General features: G+C 40.1%; 3 protein-coding genes and 1 long non-coding RNA gene across 6 annotated transcripts; 2 read left to right on the top strand and 2 right to left on the bottom strand.

Moving 5' to 3' along the window:
* The first annotated feature begins 330 nt into the window (after positions 1–330).
* Positions 331–8,747, top strand: atg4b (autophagy related 4B, cysteine peptidase). Its single transcript, XM_042483953.2, has 13 exons — positions 331–429; positions 1,971–2,072; positions 2,210–2,281; positions 2,372–2,470; positions 3,348–3,449; positions 3,552–3,624; positions 4,364–4,443; positions 4,793–4,989; positions 6,576–6,654; positions 6,783–6,928; positions 7,060–7,116; positions 7,831–7,924; positions 8,022–8,747. The coding sequence occupies exons 1-13, from the start codon at positions 420–422 to the stop codon at positions 8,093–8,095; spliced, it is 1,185 nt and encodes a 394-aa protein (XP_042339887.1). The 5' UTR covers positions 331–419; the 3' UTR covers positions 8,096–8,747.
* On the bottom strand, positions 8,645–14,020 carry dtymk (deoxythymidylate kinase (thymidylate kinase)). Its single transcript, XM_042481880.2, has 5 exons — positions 13,734–14,020; positions 12,267–12,375; positions 11,732–11,822; positions 11,452–11,649; positions 8,645–9,747 (listed from the first exon to the last, which is right to left on the bottom strand). The coding sequence occupies exons 1-5, from the start codon at positions 13,861–13,863 to the stop codon at positions 9,637–9,639; spliced, it is 639 nt and encodes a 212-aa protein (XP_042337814.1). The 5' UTR covers positions 13,864–14,020; the 3' UTR covers positions 8,645–9,636.
* Positions 10,173–20,743, top strand: LOC148189620 (uncharacterized). 3 transcript variants are annotated; one of them, XR_015776690.1, is made up of 3 exons: positions 10,173–10,690; positions 18,295–18,437; positions 20,604–20,743. It is a non-coding gene; the product is annotated as an uncharacterized LOC148189620 (long non-coding RNA). The 3 variants fall into 3 exon arrangements; XR_015776692.1 differs by lacking the exon at positions 10,173–10,690 and adding an exon at positions 11,806–12,172; XR_015776691.1 differs by lacking the exon at positions 10,173–10,690 and adding an exon at positions 12,952–13,612.
* On the bottom strand, positions 15,476–20,781 carry agxta (alanine--glyoxylate aminotransferase a). The gene is made up of 11 exons (XM_042483862.2): positions 20,626–20,781; positions 19,783–19,975; positions 19,372–19,436; positions 18,321–18,421; positions 18,175–18,245; positions 17,963–18,047; positions 17,200–17,298; positions 17,034–17,103; positions 16,013–16,108; positions 15,808–15,936; positions 15,476–15,729 (listed from the first exon to the last, which is right to left on the bottom strand). Exons 1-11 carry the CDS (start codon positions 20,779–20,781, stop codon positions 15,622–15,624), a joined length of 1,173 nt encoding a protein of 390 aa, XP_042339796.2. The 3' UTR covers positions 15,476–15,621.
* Between the last annotated feature and the right edge of the window lie 371 nt (positions 20,782–21,152).

Raw genomic sequence — 21,152 nt, forward strand, 5'->3', positions numbered from 1 at the left:
AAGTCGCGTGCAACTTAAGATATGGCCCAAAAACAAGTGAGAAATGAGTATAAAAAAGTTACACGAAAAAATAAAATAAAATTTAAAAATAAATAAGAATTTGACCTCAAGAAAGAAAGTTCATATCTGTGTGTGTGTGTGTGTGTGTGTGTGTGTGTCTGTAATTAATTTAGTATTGTTTACACAGTATTTGTTTATACATGAAAGGGTTAATCTGTAACGTGAACTGTTTTCAACGGGACACATACGTCATCCACTCCTGATTGGTCAAGGCAGCGTGAGCCCGCCTCTCAGATCTGATTGAATGTCGCTAGAAAAGTCCCGCCTCCGTCCAGATTCCACAGCAGTGCTGCGCTCTGATTGGTCCGCTGGGTCGGAGTCCAGAGAACAACAAACAAGATAGGGTGAAGACCGTCGGGATGGATGCAGGTAAGCGAAATTTAACAGGAAAATAACATTTCTTTATCTTCCGTAACAAGATATCATTATCACTAAATAACCACAGCAGCGCCGTGTCACACCTGGCGACAAACCCCCGCTCTGTCACGACTGTTTCACGAGCTCCCGGCAGACACAGACTGCTTTGTAGCGTCGGTGACGTTAGCTGCTAAAATGATGACTAAAGCTAACTGCTAACCACCGTTAGCCTGCTGACTGTGGCGGTTCGCCCGCTCTGACAGCTCGCCGCACCGCCGTCAAACTTCCTGTACGGCCTCCAGATGTCGTCTGAGTCAACGTTAAGTTTCACTCTGAATGATATGCCTCCCGTCCTCGGTTTCACTCTCTATGCTAACGTTACGTTACGCCCAAGACGAGCGTCTCAGTCGATGCGCTGTCACCATCACACCAGGCTACTGTTAGCACCGGGATGCTATCAGCTGAAACCAGTGATACTCAACTTACGGCCCGCGGGCCACACATCGGGCCCCTTATAGGGTGCCAGGTGGACCCCAAAACCTTTTCTAATTCCCAATAAGTGATTGACACTGTGAATTATTTTTGTCCTTTTAGTATCCATACGGTGCCAGAGTGCATAAAACAGCATCAGAATAGAGCTTGTTTATCAAAAAAGTGCCCGTGGAGGATCCCCACATCCCCGACTGAGATCCAAGCCAAGACCCTAATGTCCTAAAATCCTAAAAAAGTTCCTTAAATCCTAGATATGTCATATAATCCAAGAAACATGCAAAATTCTAGTAAGGTCCTTGAAGCTAAGAAACGTCATTAAACCGAGTAATGTCCTACAACCCAACTCTAGAAATGTCCTGAAACCGGAAAGAAACAAGAAACATCTTGAAATCAGAGGAATGTCCTAGAAATCCGTCATAACAGTCATAAAATCTGAGAAACGTCTTGAAATCCAATAAATGTCCTCAAAGTGCAGAAAAACCTTAAAATCATAGACACAGCCTAAAATCTTAGCAACGTCTAAAATCAGAGATTTTGATCAACATGCTCTGTGTGAATGCTTTTTAATCCACTCTGGCACCTTATGGATACTAAAAGTACATAAACATGTCACAGTGTGAATCACTTTATTTTTATTGTGAATTAGAAAAACGGTTGGGGGGGGGGGCATCCTATCTGGGGCCAGATTTGGCCCTCAGGCTGTAAGTTGAGTATCACTGCACTTTGATATACATTTGGCAGGAACTTGAAACCTAATAACTTTATTTACCACGGGGAGATTCCTCCCTCACTTGCTCCCTTTCATATAAAATGGGACCCAGGTTAGTCCACAGAAACAAATACTAAATGTCTTCTATATTTTATAAAAAAATATGCATATCGATCACCCTTCCTGGAAGTAATTTGTATTAAGCAGCGAATGGGTACCTCATGTTTACTCCCAGACAAACAGCCTCACTTCAGTCAGCTGCAGTAAATGTTCAGTGGTCAACAGTACAACCAGCAGCAGCGCCTCTGTGATTCCCCAAACATACAGTGAACTGCGTTCTCTTCTTTTGCAGCAACCTTGACGTACGACACACTTCGCTTTGGAGAGTTTGAAGATTTTCCTGAGACCTCGGAGCCTGTGTGGATCTTGGGGAAAGAATACAGCGCACTCACAGGTGGGATTGTGGGTCAGAACGTGTGTGTGAGACAGAGAGGAATGAGTATTTGTATTTAAAGGGCTTACATTAGGTAGCATGTATACACTTTTAAGTGTGGATTTATTATAATATGTTGATTATTTGTCTTCACGCAGAGAAAGATGAGATTTTATCAGATGTCACGTCACGACTGTGGTTCACATACAGAAAAAACTTCCCACCAATTGGTGAGTAAAGGAATGTTTGAGCTGAGCACCGAAACTGCGCTTTGAGTTAGATTTGAATCATCTTTTTTACATGTTATTACAAAAATTCAGGTGGGACAGGACCAACATCAGATACAGGATGGGGATGTATGTTGCGGTGCGGCCAGATGATCCTTGGCGAGGCCTTGGTGTGTAGACATGTAGGCAGAGGTGAGGCAACTTTAAAAACGATAGCTGCTTTGATAGAGTGTCTGTGTGTGTGTACATAAACACCATAACGCTTCAGTTAACAGCCCAGGCCATTATTTGCTTAAATCATTGAGCTCTATAGGCTTACATCTGGGACAGGCGTCTGTAAGGGACAGGCTTTTATTTCCTTTCACACAAAACTGTTACCCAGCAAAGACGGGAAATACAACCAAAGTTTTTATTTAAACCTCTTTTTTTGTCTCCCTTGTTTAATCTGCCGGTATTTCTGTCTTCTTTGGTGCTCATGATTTCCATAAAATTAACTGAATGATTGAATAGCTGAAAATTTTACCAAGCTGATGATGTGTGTAGCATGTCCATATTGACAAAAATCTATGTATGTATGTATCTATGTATGTGCAGTCTAAGCAGCTAACTAACGTTATCTCCAGCAGGTAGCCAAAGAACTAATATAAAAATGAACTGCATGGTCACCATGGTAACCAGACCGAGCCTCCCATTGAAACAAGCTTTTATTCCTCAAAATGTGTCGTTACACAGGGCTAGTAAAAGAGACTGGACCTTTATGATTTATGATTTATTATTTAGAAAATAGAGAAATAATTATGCAAACAAGCAGACAGACAAAAAAAGAAATATTTACAGACAATGAAAAAAAGCAAAAGAACTAGTTAAACACATGATGACTTGGTTTACTTATTTGAAAAAGTATATATATATATATATATACAATATATATGTCTGTGTGTGTGTATATATGTGCAGATGAAACCAGATTGTTATCAGTGTGTGGCACTCGCAGCTCCTCTCCAGTATTCACACGACAGCAAACAGAGCGTGTTTGAAACAGGCTTGATAACTGTCTCGTTGTTCTCAGACTGGAGATGGGCCCGAGGCCAGAAACAAAGAGAAGAGTACATCAGTATTCTCAACGCCTTCATCGACAAAAAAGACAGCTATTATTCCATCCATCAGATTGGTAAGTAGGGAGTGTCAGACCTTTCCAGTGTCATCAAGGACTCGCTCAGGCAGTCCTCAGAGTTTGCCTCACATCGTTTCTTTGTTGTTCTAAATGCTGCAGCCCAAATGGGAGTTGGAGAGGGGAAGCCTATCGGCCAGTGGTATGGACCAAACACAGTCGCCCAGGTTTTAAAGTAAGTACTGCAGAGAAGCTACAAGTTACCAACACACTGGAGTTTCAGGCAGCCGCTCTTACAAATACACCAACCCTTTGAACACCGCAATAGAAATGGTCTTCCAGTACCTGCATTGGTATTTTTACTTCTTGTGATGTCATTTCTTGGAGTATTTTCGAATGTCTCACATATCTACAACCTGCACGACCGAAGCTAAAAGGTTATGTAAGTCAATAAACCATAATAAATATAAATTCAAATAATGACAAAAATACAAATATCAGACATGTTTTTTATTGGATCTTACAAAACAAAAACAAGAAACATATTGATAAAAAAGATTTTTAAATGTAGAAACATAACATATTTTGTAACGGTGCATTCCCATTATACAGGTGTGTCTCAAAAAATGTGAATATTGTGGAGAAAGTTTAAGAATTTCCATCAGGTATTAAAAGTTATATAAAAGTGAAATTTAAATATATTCTAAACTCGTTACGTAAAACAAAAACAAAAAAAGGCTTAAAATATCTTCGATTTCTGTGTAATGAATATATAATGCATGAACGTTTAACTTTTTGAATTGAATTACGAAGAAAATTAAACTTTTTCACCATAACCACATTTTTTGAGATGCATCTGTAGTTTAGTTTCTATCTTTCTTTTCCAATCTCTTGATTGTGTTTATCCATCCCACTGTCAGCTGCAGGTTCACAGTGATTTAAAGATGTCTCTCCAAATCTCGTTGTGTTTTCAGGAAGCTGGCAGTGTTTGATACGTGGAGCAGATTAGTCGTACATGTGGCGATGGATAACACTGTGGTCATCGAGGAGATCAGTAAGTGCATTTTTTTGTCCTGTTGACGGTCATTACAGTATTTTGGTGATTTTCAATGTGAAAATAAACAAAGCAGAAATAAAAAAAGGGCAGAAAGCCTCCGTTAGATGGATTGCTGTTTTAATTAGACTAAAACAAAAAGTAGCTGAGTGGCCAGTGTCAGTATTTTACCGTCTTGCTGCTTTTCTGGCTCGAGTCTTGTGTGTGATCTGCAGTAATTCTAATCCAGTGCAGTTTTTCTGAATAGTGGCTACAAACAGCATATTTTTCTTTTGTTTTTCCAACATAAATGATGGTAATATTTCAGTAACTTTGTGTTTATTCGTTGTGATCATTTTCTTCACTGCAGAGCGCCTCTGTATGCCCTGGCTGGACGTTGCAGGAGCCTGTGGGGGAGCGGAGGGAGTGGGGGAGCTCAATGGCTGCCTGGAGGGGGCGTGTGCCCTGGCGGAGGAGGAGACGGCCCTCTGGAAACCTCTAGTCCTGCTCATCCCGCTCAGGCTGGGCCTGACTGACATCAACGAGGCCTACATCGAAACCCTCAAGGTGAAGGAAGTATTACTCTCTGAGTCTAACAAGTTTTCTGTGGGATATAATGACCGCTGTATGCTGTAATATGGGGGTTGTCACTGGAAACTTGATTTACAAAATGAGACAACTGAATTGCTTGTTTGATATCTTCATGAGTTTGATATAACAAACACACCTTTGTACTCACATAAACACAATCAGCCAGAACAATAAAACTGCTCACATGTAGGGCTGCGCGGTTTTTGCTGAAATGTCAATCAGGATTTTTCTCCTTAAGAGTTGAGATCAGGATTCTCTCACAAGATTCCTATTTTTTCAACAAAAACAGTTATTGTGCTTTTACTGTGCGGTCACACTGAACGTAAAAAAACAACAAAATGAAATAAAAACGCCAGAATGTTTGGTTTTGCTTCACACACGCAAGCTACTCACGAGAGAAATCGGCAAACGTTAGGCCGGTTAAGTGTTTAAATATAAAAGGCTGCTGTTAACGGCTGCTGTAATCAAGTAACAGAAAAATGTTTTGTCAACTTACCAGATAATCCGACCTCCTCACTAACTTTCCTCCAAGGGAGTTTCTTTTTATTTCTGTTTTTGTAAAAAAAAAAAAAAAAAAGAGGTTGTATCGAAGAGCTCGGGGTAGCAACACACAGCAACGATAAGTTTCTCCTCCATCTTGTCGTTGATCAACCGACGGTATGTGCTACGTCTCACGACGTCACCAGAGTTCAGATTGGTCAACTCTCATGAAATTGCTCTTTTCGCTTCATTTGCGCCACATCCATCATGCTACCCGGCGCCAATTCGTGTCTTTCCTTTGCATTGACTTTGAACGTAACACACTGCACGAAACGCTCGCGTCATGTCTGGTGTGAACACACAGTTAGATGCTTGAGTGAAGAAACTCGCTGTTCAGACAGAAACACACCACAGTAACAGAAGACATATCAAAGGGCTGGATTTCAACCAAGAAGTATCTTGTAACAAAAAAATAACCTCAAGTCTTTCTCATTTCTTAGTTTAGAACATCAAAGTTATAAGTTATATATAAGTCATGAATATTAAAAAACAGAATGTAAAATTACAGCTTTTAAGTTAAAAAAACCCACACTGACCATTTTATGTCATGCTGGTCTGGAGTTCGGGGGGGTTTACGTATGTGGCCCACACCGCTGTGACTTGTGTGATGGAGGGTCTGTGTTACACCTCACAAGGTTCACTGACAAATGAATTGTTTTATATTAAACAGGTTTCCTCAACAAATACAACATGCTAATGTTATTAGCATAAGCCTATGGCATTTCATGTTGTATAAATTAGCCTAGCAGAGAATTAAAGTGATAGCTGTGCATTCTTGAAGTGAGGCTGTCTTTGATACTCATGTATAGTCACTGTGTTACATACAGGAGCTGGCGGTCGGCGCCCTTGGTTTGCAGAAACAGACAGAGCATGCACCCTGCGTGGGTTGATTAAAAAAACATATTTTAGCCACTTTATAAAAGGCCTGCCTAATATTTTAAAGCCATATCGCCCAGCCCTACTGACAGCAGGTAACGCAGCTGCAGCTGGGGTGAGATAAACCCTCTTGTCTCTTTTCACAGCAATGCTTCATGCTGCCTCAGTCCCTGGGTGTTATTGGGGGAAAACCCAACAGTGCCCATTACTTCATTGGTTATGTCGGTATGTCTGGTCTCTGTGTTTGTGAAATAAAACACTCAGCTGGTCACTGCACACTCATGTTCACCATTTTTAATTCTACCAACACAGAGAGTAATAATTATAAACATGCGTCTTTTTTTTTTCTTTAGGAGAGGAACTCATCTATTTAGACCCGCACACCACTCAGCCCGCAGTGGATCCATGTGAAGACGGCCAGGTCCCCGATGAGACGTACCACTGTCAGCACCCGCCCTGCCGCATGCACATCTGTGAGCTGGATCCATCCATCGCAGCGGTAGGAATGCTGGAGAGGGTTTTATGGCAGAGAGCAAACTGAGCCCATTGTTGGCTGTGAATGTGAGCAGGCTGAACACTTTGTACTGTAACTCAGATGTTCAGCAGCTTATTGTTTTTGGTCTCTGCCAGGGTTTCTTCTGCAGAACAGAGGACGAGTTTGATGACTGGTGTATGCGCATAAGAAGGGTACGTTTCCGTGAACACTGCTCTTTTGTTGCTCCCTCGACTCGTCTGTAGCAGTTAAAGGGATAGTTTGGATTTTCTTTGAAGTGGGGTTGTATGAGGTAATTATCAGGGATGTGCTGGACTATTAGAGAGGCTTTTTTTTGAATTGCCGAAACAAAACAAAAATGCCAAAAGTAAAATAATCATCTAATTGTTTTCTTCACAAATCACTGCCCACCCCCCAAAATCACCAATGTTTTGTTCAAAAATAACCAGGGAAATTTTTTTTTAAAAATTGCCCAAATGGTTTTCTTCAAAAATTGCTAAACATTTTAAAGGAAAAAGGCCACAAAAATTTAAAATGGGTGGTTTAAAAAAAAAAAAAAAGAAGCTAAAAATAAAAAACATAACTCCCTTCCCAGTGCTAAAAAAAAATCATTTGACACACCTCCACATTTTGCACCTCCCGATCAACCTCTCATAGATAACGGACAGTACCTACATTATATCTAAATATTCAGTTGTAATCCTGTTCTGAAATAATTATTTTAAAATAATATATATTTCAAACAGCTATTATATAGTAATGAAAAATAACGGATAAGTAGTATCGATGGTAGCTTCAGAGAATGAAAATTCTTAAATTTGCCTCAAAATCATGGAAGAATGATGGAAACTTAATGGTAAAAATGATGAACTCTGGTCATGAAATGATTGATGGTCCTTCTCTTCTAGCTGTCCTGTAACAGAGGCGGCCTGCCCATGTTTGAGCTGGTTGACAGTCAGCCCTCTCACATGGTCAGCGTGGACGCCCTTAACCTCACCCCTGGTAAAGGAACTGCACATTTTTCTGCAGAATATACTTTTAAAAAATCCATTAATGAAATTTAATGTTTTTCTTTCTCGTGTTGACGCTCACTTCGCAGATTTCTCGGACTCGGATAGGTTGGAGCGGTTCTTCGACTCAGAAGACGAAGAGTTTGAGATCCTTTCCCTGTGAGGAACATAACGAACAATGATTTGCCGACAGTTGGCGAGAGATTCTGCGTCTTTTCTCTGCGTCAGAAGGGAAGCCTGAGGGGATGAACATGAACTGGAGACCTCTTGAGCCGGTCCAGCTCCAATGGCGTAGTCAGTGTGTCACACAGCGTTCTTCTCAACAGCCTCCGAATGCTCTCTGTATCCAACATCGAGACTGCCTGGTGGAAGCCGTAGCAGGAGCTCAGGATAAATTCTGTATGCACATCTTCACACATACACACACACACACACACACACTCTCTGTGTTTCCATTTGAGTCTTAACACTTTAAATGTTTATTCTGAAGTGATATGGTGCCTTTCCCTGACTCCATAAGTAAAAATGCCATAACAGTTTTATGTTGTATAGAAACACGAAGGATCATGATGCCCATGGCTTCCGCGGTTTGTCACTAATAACTCGAGTCTGTAACAGCCTGTAATGAAACCAAATCAAGTCAGATCTGCAGACAAGTTGCATTAATTGCTCATGCAAAGTATCCTTGCCAAGTCTGAAACATATACACTAGTTCATTTGAAGATTATTTATTTAATCACAGTATATAGACAGGTGAAAGAACAATACACATGTAAGAGGATTAAAAACAAATAAAGTCAGAATCTGATATTTGACGATGATACATCTCTTATATTTGAAGTTAAGCCAAGGAATTTCTTCTCTGCATTTAAATAAAATGCTTATAAACCTTTGAGACTTGAGCAATGTTCTGTCAAAAACACGGGAAAAAGAAGATAAGCAACAAAAAAGGAAACAAATCAAAATAAGAAAATTACCCAAAAATTAGTTTAAAAAAAGACAATGAAAAAAATGCTTAATTGTTTTCTTCAAAAATCTCCCCAAAAAATAAAAAAATCTAATAATTGTAAACATTTTTAAACAGAAAAACAGTATGTTTCCATCAAAATTGCCAAAAATATTAAAGAAAAAAACGACAATTTTTTAAAATTCTAATTCTGTTCTGAATACTTTTTTTTTATATTTATATTTACAAAAGCTGTCATATAGTAATGAAAATTAACCAGTAGGGAGAATCGATGTGGTCATTTCAGGGAAGGAAAATGTGAAAAGGGAAAAGACAATCAAAGCAATCAAAACTTGGGAAAGACTTAAGAAAATAACTTCAGAAAAATTAGAATAATTTTGTAACAAGTATAAATATATTTTTCATAACATTTTAATTTCCCGAGACATTTTCCCCAGCTTTTGAAAAAAAAAAAAATCCCCTACATTTACTAATTTCTTGAAATATGTGGAACATTTCTTGCCAAGTTGCAACTGTCTTTTCCCAAAAATTTTGAAAGAAATCTCACTAATTTGCTCAAGGGTCAAAGGTTTAAATATTCTGAAAGGCGTCTGAACGCAGCGCAAGAAAAGTGACGTCGCTCCAGGTTTCAAAGGGTTAAGTGAAGCGTGAAGAAAGTTGTTTGCTGCTGTTTAGTTGCTGCTCCAGCAGACTGCGTTGGTCTCCCACCAGCAGAGTGACTGCAGACTGGTTCGGGATTACGTCCACAGCTTTCCCAGTTCGAGGTTCTGAGCCGTGTTGATGGTGTTCAGGCTGTGCGTCGTGATGACCTTGTGCACGTCTTCGACGCTCTGAGAGGCATCAATCACCTGAAGCAGACAATTCAGACCAAAAAAAGAGATTTGTGTTACTGATTTAAATAACATCTGAGAATAAATTTACAAAACACTCTCTCCAAAAAGTCGACCACGGTGTGAAACGTAAATAAAAAACGAATATAATGATTTGCAAATCCTTTTTGAGCTTACATTCAATGTAAGACAAGATATTTAATATTCAAACAGATTTTTTATTTGTTAATATGCACTCATTCTGAATTTGACGTCTGCAACACTTTCCAAAAAAAGTCGGGACAGGAGCAACAAAAGACTGGGAAAGTTGAGTAATGCTCATTAAAACACCTGTTGGGAACATATTGGCGGTTAACAGGTTAACTGGTAACAGCTGATTATGATTGGCTATGAAAGCGGGAAACCTCAAAAAGCTCAGTTATTCACAAGCAAGGACGCGAGAGGTTCACCTCTTTGTGAAACATCTCTCTACGAAGAATTGCAAAGAAGTTATGGATTTCAGCTCGTCTGATATCAGACAGATCTGTCAACTCGTAACTCCGTTCCCATCTTCAGAACTCAAAGTTAAGGACCAAAATTTCCCCATTTTCAATCCATAATGTCACCAAAAGACTCACAATCCGGAGAACAATCTGCACACGAAGGCTGAAAAAAAACTGCCTGCGACCTTTGATCCCTCGGACGGCGCTCCAGCACACGGGCTCAGGACACGTTGGGAAACCACCGTCAGCGAACACAGCTCATCAATTCAGAATGTACCAAATATCAACAACATCCAGAAACACCGCAGACTTCTCTGAGCTCATCGGAGACGGACCGACAGAGTGGAAAAGTGAACTGTGGTCTGACGAGTCCACATTTCAAATTGTTGTTGGAAATCTTGGACTTCGTGTCCTCAGAGCTAAAGCGGAAAAGGAACGTCCAGATTGTTTTCAGCTCAAAGTTCAAAGCATCTGTGACGGTATGTGGGGGAGTTAGTGCCCATGGCATCATGGGTAACTTCACATCTGCGAAGGCAAAATAAATGCTGAAACGTGTTGCAGTGATCAGATTCACAATAAGTGTGTGTTTATCAAAAATGAACAGTTTGCACATGAAATATCTCGTCTTTTAGAGCAGAGACACTCAGCTTGCTTTGCTCCACTTATGTTTGCAAAGTGACAGGAGGCCAGTCAAAGCGGCCCCGTGAATGTTTCTCCGACTGTAGGACATTTTTAGGATTTTACAACATTTCTAGGATTTAAGGATGTTTCTCGGATTTTTGGACATTTCTGGGAATTTACGTTTTCGTACCATTCTCATCCTTTTGGATGTTTGGATGATTTTAGTTTGATTCACGGATTTTAGAAAGTTTCTAGGATTTGAGGACATTTCGCGGTTTTGAGAATGTTTCTGGGACTTCAAGACATCTTTAGGATTTTAGAGCATTTTTCTGATTTTAGGACGCTGCTGGGGTTTCACAGTATTGGGGGCTTAGCTCAGACCTCTGTCGAGGGATGCTTGAGATCCTCCACTGGCCCCTTTTGTTATTATTATTATTTTTCCATAAACAAGCTCTCTTTGGAAGATTTGGCCTGCGGGCTGAAAGTTGAGCGTCACTGTTGTACTGAAGTCAACTGAAAATGGGTTGCAAAGGATTTAGAAATCATTGCATTATTTTATTGACGTTTTGCACACAACTTCTCTGGAATCTCAGCCGCACGATGCGGAGCAGCCTCGTACCTTCCAGTCGACCGAAGGATCCTTCATCAGCTGTTCAAATTTCTGTTGAACCGCTCGTTGGAAAACGCTCGTCTCGTATCTCTCTTCTCCAAACTGACCTCTGAGAGCGGCCTCAGCCGGACTGAGCTGCAGAAACATGACCAGGTCCGGCTTCGGCAGTCCCACGTCAGGTTTCATGCACCAGTCCAGAGAGAAACCCTGAAGGAGACGAACATGTCAAACTCAGCAGATTGTCCGGTCTGAATGGTGTCAGAGTCTGAAAGGCTGAGAGAAGACTCACCGGCTTTGCACTGGTGAAAGCCACTCCAGAGAAGGCGTATCTGTCGACCACCAGGGTGGTGCCCTGCTCCAGCTTCTTCTTCATTAAAGGCCTGTGGTCACAATTATTTTATTATAAGAAAATGTCAGCTATAACTTATAGTTTTTCCCTTGTTTTTTGTCTAAGTGACTAATGGGACCAATTCGTGGCCGGCAGCAATGAAACAGGTTGTGATGTAACCAATCAGGTCATGTTTGTGCCATCAATTTACACTAAAAGTGTTTGTTGTCGTCATTGTTATTCTACGTGTCCGACAGCAGACGGACCTTTTTAGTAAAGATCCTTCTTGTTTTGGCAGAAACAGCCCCAACTTTGTCTTAGCAGGAAAAGCACCAGTAAGCTGCTCCAGTGAGCAAGCACAGCACAGGGGCCTTCACTAAGTGGAATGCAGCCATGGTTAAGGTAATCAGACACACCTGTGCTGCTGCGACACGTCAGACAGTGAAATCAGTTCATGTAAACTTTCACTTGAACACGATAAAGCAGGTCGTCTTACACCAGCTCCCAGCGGTTTGCAGAAAACAGCAGGTGCACCGTGTGGTCCTCCAGATCACTCTTCTTCTCCAGGTAGGCGCTGATCAGCTTGCCAATCGTCGTAGTCCTGTCTGCCCCCCCAAAAAACACACCGCGGCACATTACATACGTTACATAGTAGAATCGGTGTCCGTTTACTGGCCAAATATGAGTAGAAATGCAAAAGATTTGACTCCTTTATTTGTTGCTCTCAGTGTACATAGAAAAAACGCTATTTACGCTTGAGAATCGCCTCTACGAGCTCTGGTACTCTAATAATGTCGAAGGTCGGTACGATTCCATATTCACATTTTTGTGTTTTCATGGTGGCCATCACAGGAAGAAGCCCAACCTCGATGAGCTGTGCCGGCTACACTGTAACGTGAAAGTGCTCTAGTGTGTGTGTGTATATATATATATATAATTTTCTATTGTTTTTACTTTTATAATAATTTTCAGTACTTTGCTGTTTTCCTCTTATTTACTAAAGCAAAGAAATTACTGTATTTTTAAAATTTACTTTTTATTTAAATTTTGCTGGAGGAGGAGGACAAGTGCCTCTGTCCGCGTCGGAAGCTGATTTTTCGCGCAGTAGAGCCTCCGCTGCTGCGGACGGAGCTGTCCGCTGCTGCGGACAGCACAGCGGGGCTGCTAGGTGGCTACATGTTAGCATTACTAACGTCACGTATTATGAATGAAATTATGAGATTTTAATGTCCCTCTAAGTTTAACATATCTGGCGTTTGATCTTCAAATGAGTAAAGACCCACATTAAGTTAAATCAACGCTCCGATCTCCGCTCTGTGCCGCCATTATTTTTGAAGATCGCGGGCGCGCAAGGAATCTTGGGAAATGGAAGGCCGCGAAGGATAGTAGCGATGTGTCCTCCAAACAGAGGGAAGAGGCCGCATTTGTGGGCTGCGAAAGGAGGAGCCTTCGAATTGTGACCAAATGGGACAGCCTTCGCGCAGCGCTGTGACGTAATCGGCCTTCGAATGCAGCCTCCGAAGGATGCAGACCCTGAATGGGGACACAGCTGTTGTTTCTTTTGATTTCTCTACATTTTGTACTTTTACTTTTAATGCACTTTTTTCTGATAACACTTTACTTAAGTATGATTGTCAATGCAGGAGTTTTTACTGGAAACAGTATTTTCACAGTGTGGTAACAGTACTTGTACTTGTACTTCAGTAAAGGAGCTGAATACTTCTGTACGTTCCACAGCTGTTGGCGTATGACGCATTTACGTCGCTGACGTAGTACCCGGGGTTTTTCCTCCCGGTTTGGCGGGTCTGTATTTATCCTGACGCTGATTCACGTTAAAGAACAGTGAGTATTTGATATAGTGTACTGGTAAATTTGCTGTTACTGGGTTATCGTAATGGTGCTGCTGGTGTAAACACCGGCATGTCTCACCCACAGTCTGCGTATAAAGAGTCTGTGGTCTCACCGGGGAACCGGATCATCTCCGCGGGTCTGCCGCTCTGCTGCAGCGCCTGGACCAGTTTCTGGCACTGGGTGGTTTTCCCGGCCCGGTCCACCCCCTCCAGCACGATCAGAGCTCCTCTTTTAGCCGCCATCGGTGCCGCCTGCTCCTCCGCGCCGTCCCGTGATGAAGCACCGAGCTCCTCTCCGGAGATAAACCGCCAAACAACGCGCTAACGCCGGGTCCAGCGTCCTCGCGTCCCCGTTTACCCGCCTTTTAGCTCCGCGAAATGTCAACAAGGAAGCACGATGACGCACTTCCGGTTTCTTTTTCTTTTAAAAAAAACCAAAACAAAACAACTTTATTGACAAAAGTTTGACTTACAAAATAATTTTTGTTAAAACCGGGATTGACATCGCTTTTCTTGTGCTGCATTTAGACGCCCCTCACAAGTATTTAACCCTTTAATCTCAGAACAAATTGGTTTCATTTCTTACAAAAGTATGGGGTCAAAAAAAGGCAATGAGCAACCTGGTAAGAAATGTCCCGCACATTGTAAGACATTAGTAGGCTAGATTTAGAATATTATGTTTTTCATAAAAACGGTTTATCTAAAATGATTTCCGGTTCTTCTCACATTTAAGCAGTTTTTTCGGGTCTTTTTTATTCCTAGCTTTCCCGTCCATTCAGTAATATGTTTCTCGACAAATCTACAACAGTGGTGTTCAAGTTATGGCCCGTGCACCAAATCTGGCCCCTGATAGGGTGCTGGGTGGCCCCCAACCATTTTTTAATGCGTGATAACATTAAAGTGATTCACACTGAGAACATTTTTTGTCCTTTTAGTCTCCATAAGGTGCCAGAGTGCATTAAACAGTAAATAGAGCCCCCACACCCCCGACAGAGGTCCTGAAAGACACTAATGTCCTCAAATCCTAGAAATGTGCTAAAATCCTAGAAATGTCTGAAAGTCTGAGAAATGTCTTTAAATCCTAGGAACATAAAATCCCAGAAATGCTCTAACATTCAAGAAATGTGCTAAAATCCTAAAAACATGTTAAAATCCTGGAAACATGCAGAAACGATGGTAACATCCTAAAATCCTACGAGAAACGTCCTTGACTCCTAGAAATGTGCTAAAATCCTAAACATTCTTAAATCCTGGAAACAGCCTATAATCCTAGAAATATGCTAAAAGCTTGAAAATGTCTCGAAATCCAAAAAACGTGCTAATATCTTTAAAACATGCTGAAATCCTGAAATTGTGCTAAAATCCAAGAGCTGTGCAGAAATCCTATAATGTCCTAAAATCAGAAACATGCGTGCGGCTGCTGATGTCATTTTCCAGAACCGGCTCCCGAGCAAGCCAGCTGGGTTTCCCTGCTCTAATTTTACACACTGGTCCTTTAGCAACAACTAAATAACATCAAAATGTCCGTTTGTATAATCCAAGTCTTATTAATATTTATCCAGTTGTATGTTAGTATTTCCCAAACACATTTTCACTAAAAAATTACTTTTTAAAACACATCGGAAAGGCATAAACTCACTGGGTTTGAGTTTTTCAGTAGCACTGATTAATCCTGGGCAGGATATGGTCTCTGTAAGTGTGCAGTGTTATCTAATATAGTGGAATAGTCAAGTCAAACAATTTTATTTACATAGCCTAATATCACAATTCACAACTTTGCCTCAAGGCGACTTACAGTCCGACACCCTCTGTTCTCAGACCCATGACTGCCACCATGTCAACGTTAAAACACAGATTGCAGTGAAAATATATTTATTTTAAAAAGTAGGTAATCGAAGATCACAGACCTGACAGAAGGTGCTACAGACTACTGAGAACAGTGGTTTATTAATTCCTTCTCATGACAGTAGAGTTGATTGAGGGTAATCTTTACAGCAACCTTCACACTTTGCTCTTGTGGCAGTGTTTCAGAGCGTCTCTCAGTGCTGCCAGCACCATGTCAACACCGGCCTCGCTGCTGTTACAGCCCATCAGTCCCACACGCAGCACCTGAAAACGCCCAAAATATCTGGGATTTAGTTAAACAAACTATTATTCAAAATATTTGGCAGATTTTATTTTTCTTACCAAGCCAACTGAAGGTCCAAGGCCCCCAGAAATCTCTAAATTATGTGTTTTCATGATGTAGGATGTGATCTCTTTCCAGTCGTATCCATGCGGAGCAACAATAGTGGTGACCGTAGGCAGTCTCGCTTTCTGCAACAACCAGTAGAGTCATTAACAAGAATGGGACGGATGGACGCATAACCCAAAAACAGAACGCTGGACTCACTTTTTCTTTGACAAATAGTTTGAGTCCCATGTTCTCCAGACCGGTGTGGAAATACTCCGCCACTTTCTGATGTCTGTCCCATGAATTCTCCAGACCCTTAAAATGCAAAAAAACCCAAAACAAAGGCAGACAGTCAAAACATGAAAAAGCTGATGCATAACCCAGAATATCAATTTCAGGGAACTAATCAGGGAGAGTGTAACAGCACTGGGCATTTACAGCAGGGACACTCAGCCTGCTTTGCTTCTCAGATTTTAGGACATTTCTCAAATTTAAGGGTGTTTCTATGGGTTTGAAGATTTTTCTAGGATTTTAAGACATTTCTAGTATTTTAGGTTACTTTTTGGATTTTAGGACTTTTCTGAGATTTTAGGACATTTCTCCAATTTCCAGGGTTTTAGGATATTTCTATGATTTTTGAACATTTCTCTTCTATTTTAGGACATTAGTGTCTCAGCTGTGTCCTCTGTCGGGGGTGTGGGGGATCCTCCACTGGCACTTTTTTGATCAACAAGCTCTATTTTGATGCTGTTTTATTCACTCTGACACCTTACGGAGACTAACAGGACAAAAACAATTCACATTGTGAATCACGTTATTTTTTATTGTGAATTAAAAAATCATTGCGGGACCACCCAGCACCCTATCAGTGGCCAGATTTTGCCCACAGGCCATAAGTTTGATATCACTGATGTAGGTTTGTGTTGTTGGATGTAGGTGTTAGGTTAGATTTTGATTTGGGGGACATCTCTGGAGGCGTCGGCTGCGGGAGGTCTGTGCTTGTTCTGCTTGATAATGTTTCTGTTTATGTCTTTATGATATTAATGAATTGTGCTGCTGGATGATGGCGAGTGAACATACTGGACTGTTTGGTTTCTTATTGGTTAATTAGATGTTTTGTTGTGACATGTTATTACAGAGGTGGAATGGTACATTTTTGTCACTGTACAACCTGCTCAGTGACACAAACGTTGATGCTCCAACAGATTAAAACCAAATAAATAATTCAAACATGTCCCACCTCTTCAGCGAGGACAGCCAGACTCTCCCTCAGAGAGTAAAATGCACTGACTGGACCTGTGTGGTGATATCTTTAGAGAGGAAATGAAAGAGATGAAGCAGTATTCAGAAACTGGTGGTTAAAAATGAGACAACAGTTTGAGATCTGATCAGTTCTCGTCTCTCACACTCTTGACGGCTTGCCATCACATCCCCAGTAGTTTGCGAGCCAGCTCAGATCCAAGAAGAACGACACGGGCTTTGTCTTTCGGTTGAATATTTTCTGGCTGTGGACAGATTAACCCTTTCACACTAAAGCAACATCACTTTTTAATGCTGCTTTGAGACGCTTTTCACAAGTGTTTAAATCTTGGAATCCTGAGCAAATTAGTGCATTTGTTTATTTTTCCAAAATATGAGGAAACTTTTTAAGCACCACATCATTTCTTTTTTTAAAAAATGTATTCAACATTCTTTTTCATGTCATTTTACTTTTAAATTTTCTATGATTATTACTATCCTTGTTGTTGTTATTATTATTATTATTATTATTTTTAAATTAATCAATTAATTTATTCTATTTTGTTTTTTAACTAATTTTCAGGTTATTTTTTTTTTTTACTAATTTCTTGCTAAATTTTGGGGCAGTCATTCTTCTTGAAGAAGATCTTTATGTGTCATCATATGAACAGAAATACAATGAAACTGCGATCTCCCTGTGGTGCACAATATACATTAATAAAAAGATAAATAATTAAGAATGTTTTAAAAAATGTCATTACGGAAAGACAATAATAATACATATTCATTATTCATAGAATTTCTTCTTTTATTGCTTACTGCATTATTTCCATGTTTTTGCTAAACTAATTAACTCAGGTCCCAAAGGTTTAAACATAAATTCACATGATCTTTTGATTTCAAAGTATTGGTTGTATATACGTCTCTCACCACGCTCTCTCGCTGAAGGAGATGGGCGCTGTGCCCGGAGGAGCATTCAGAACCTTCTGGGATCCCGTGTACAGGATGTCTATTTCTGCAGATCATAACAAAACAAAAACTTCTATTTGGTTTATTTAAAACAGATATTATAACACAGTTAATGTTTTTTTTTCAGCTGCCCCAGAGAGACTGAAAACATCTCTCAGGATTTCATACTAAACCTTGCAGGTCCATGTACAGAGGGGTTCCTCCCACAGACGCCACAGAGTCGACGAGAAACAAGCAGTTATACCTGCGTGCACAAGTCATTACACAGATTTAATCTGACCTTTATGTTCCAGGTGTGATGGTGACAGAGGAGTCTTACTTGTGGCACAGCTGCCCGACGCCGTCTAAAGGGTGCAAGACTCCTGTAGAGGATTCTCCATGTGCAACGAAGAGCAGCACGGGCCGGTGTTTGGATAACGCCTGTGCAGACACCACAGTATGAACACACAGACTACAGCTTTCACACAAGTTTTATTTTTGTTTAGACTGTTATTTATTTAGCCCCCCCCTCAGTTTTGTGATAATGTGATGATGATAAATTCAAGGCAGACATCAGTAGTTTAAAGTTTCAATGTCCATCTCTGGATGAGAAACACACACAGTAACCCTTTACATGGAGAGACGATCAGAGATAGAGATAGTGACAATAAAAGTGAGAAATTAAGTTGAGCTGTAATTGTGATTGTTCAATAATAATATTCACAATAATAATGATAATAAAAAAACAAAAATAGTTACTTGTATAAAGGTGTATTTGCAATTTTGCTTTAAGATCACTTTATTTTATTTTATTTTTTTTAGTGTTCATTATAAATAAATCAAATTAAAATGATGATGATGACAATGCTGATCATGATAATAACAAACAAATTGACTTGTATACACAGTAAATAGTGGATTAGAAAGTTTGCTTTAGGATTACTGTTTATTTGTTATTTACTGTTCAAAACAAAGAATTCAAATTATTATTGTTGTTTTAATATTATGAAGACTGTAATTACATTTTGAGGAAATTGTTGATCACTGTTTTATTTAGATTATTCATTTCTTTTTTTACATGTTCAAAATGAATCAATCAAATGAAATACTACTACTTCTAATAATAATTAATGAGTAATACAAATACAAAGTGATACAAAATATCTGTAAAATGTCAAAAAATAATCAATAGTATCAATGTTTGAATAAAAAAATGTAAAAAAAAAATAAAAATACAATTTTAAGTTAAAAAATCAACAATTTATTATAAGAGTAAATCAATAATACCATGCTTTATCTAAAATGAAAGGCATAATTGTTAAATGGACACCCTGAGTTGCTTTAACAAAATGTATCAAAGTAACCTGATAATTGGAGAATCAGAGTGATACCTGCTCAATCTCTGCGTTAGTGAGGAAACCACCAGGGGGCGCCACTATGGTATTTACTCTGGCACCTGTTGGGTTAAAACACAGGATATCCGGCTGGTAAATCATGATTGAATCATGATTATTCCATCAGTTAACTACTACACAAAGAATAAGAATGGTGGTATCTGCATTTTTGTCTAAAAAAAGGCTACAAGAACCAAAGTGGGTGACATATTTCTTCATTATGATGGAGTTTATTTTGAATCAGTCTTCCATCAAACTTCCTGCCGCTGCAAATACTTATGCATCAAATGTGGATTAATCCGCATCTGAAAACAGTCCCCAATAAATGCACTGTTTATTCCTGTTCAGATGTTGGTTACTAAAAACTATAGGATTCGCTTACAATAAAAAAATAAAATAAGGTCTTACCTATCCTCTCCGCCATATCTGCTGCTCGCTCTCCCCATATGCCGTTGACCGCCATCAGGACGCCTTCGCCGGGCTCCACTGCGTTGAAGATGGCACACTCCATAGCTGTGTGACCGGTGCCGCTCACCGCTAAAGTCATGTTGTTGCGTGTCTGGAACATGTACTGGATTCCACTTTTAATGTCACTCATGATCTGTGACAGTAAATAAGTGAGGGTTGGTGAAAAAGGTAGTTTAACCCTTTGTAACCTGAGCTAAATGGTTTGATTTCTTCAAAAAACACGGGGAGAAGGTAATAAGCAACTGAACAAGACATGGCCCCAAAATTTGCAAATTACCTGAAAATTAAACACATTGACAACAATAACACTGATCACTCTCTCTGAAACTGAGTAGTTGTTTCTCTGTGCAGAATGATGTTGAAAACCTTTGCACCATATTTGGCATATGGAGGAAATACATGCTATTTCCACTAGGTGACCTGTCACAGTCAATGTAGCTGCTGATCACTGACATATCCCAGACTGGGAAAATCAATCAATTAATCATTTGATTAAATAAATAAATAAGCTACCAAGTATGTAGTATATTATAAATAATTCAGAAATAATTCAGTTTTGTGTTTTTTCATTTCAAAACAGTGACATGACAAAAATCAGTGACATGAGAAGATAAACCCAATGAAAAAAGAAAATAGTATTAATGTATAATATTTCTTAAAGCCTGATCTTGAGAAGTGTGTTTTGTGTGCGAGTGATGCGAGTGTGTGTAATATCAGAGTGAGCCCGAAGGGTTAACTTGATCTTTTCTCTCTCTTGATAGGCTCCATCATGTCCTGCGGTACCTCAAATATCTCCGGATGCATGTGTCCAATGACCGGGTTGGCCCCGGCCTCCAAGATCCGCGGAGGCACGTTGGAAGGTCCCGGTCCAAACATGTGGCGATGAGGAACCACCAAAGGTTTCTGCAGGCATTTTGGTGGCGGCACGGAGACGGACATGTTCCCAGCAGTGTGACAGTGCAGTGAAAACACAAAAAGCCGCAGAAGCAGGTGAGACAAAGCCTGAGCTGAGCACACCCCTCTGTCTGACCACAGAGGTCTGTCCAAAGATAAGGAAGTCACCCAACATGTCCTCAGGAGTTAATCATTGACTCTTCAGAGCGCCAGGCTTCACTGTCACACTGCTACGCTTTGCCCTGGTTACAGGATCACATGACCTGTTTTCCACAACCAAACGCTCCTGTTAACCTGCATCATAAATCAGTTTACTGTATGAGATTTGTAGATTTCACTTATGAAAATTTGGACAATTTGTATAAGATCAGAAAATGTTGGAAGGGCTGCAAAAGTCTAGTGAACTAGATTTAAGG

Source organism: Plectropomus leopardus, chromosome 5 (assembly GCF_026936395.1).
Source record: "Plectropomus leopardus strain MGB_pleo_1.0 chromosome 5, ASM2693639v1, whole genome shotgun sequence".
In the NCBI taxonomy this organism is placed as follows: domain Eukaryota; kingdom Metazoa; phylum Chordata; class Actinopteri; order Perciformes; family Serranidae; genus Plectropomus; species Plectropomus leopardus.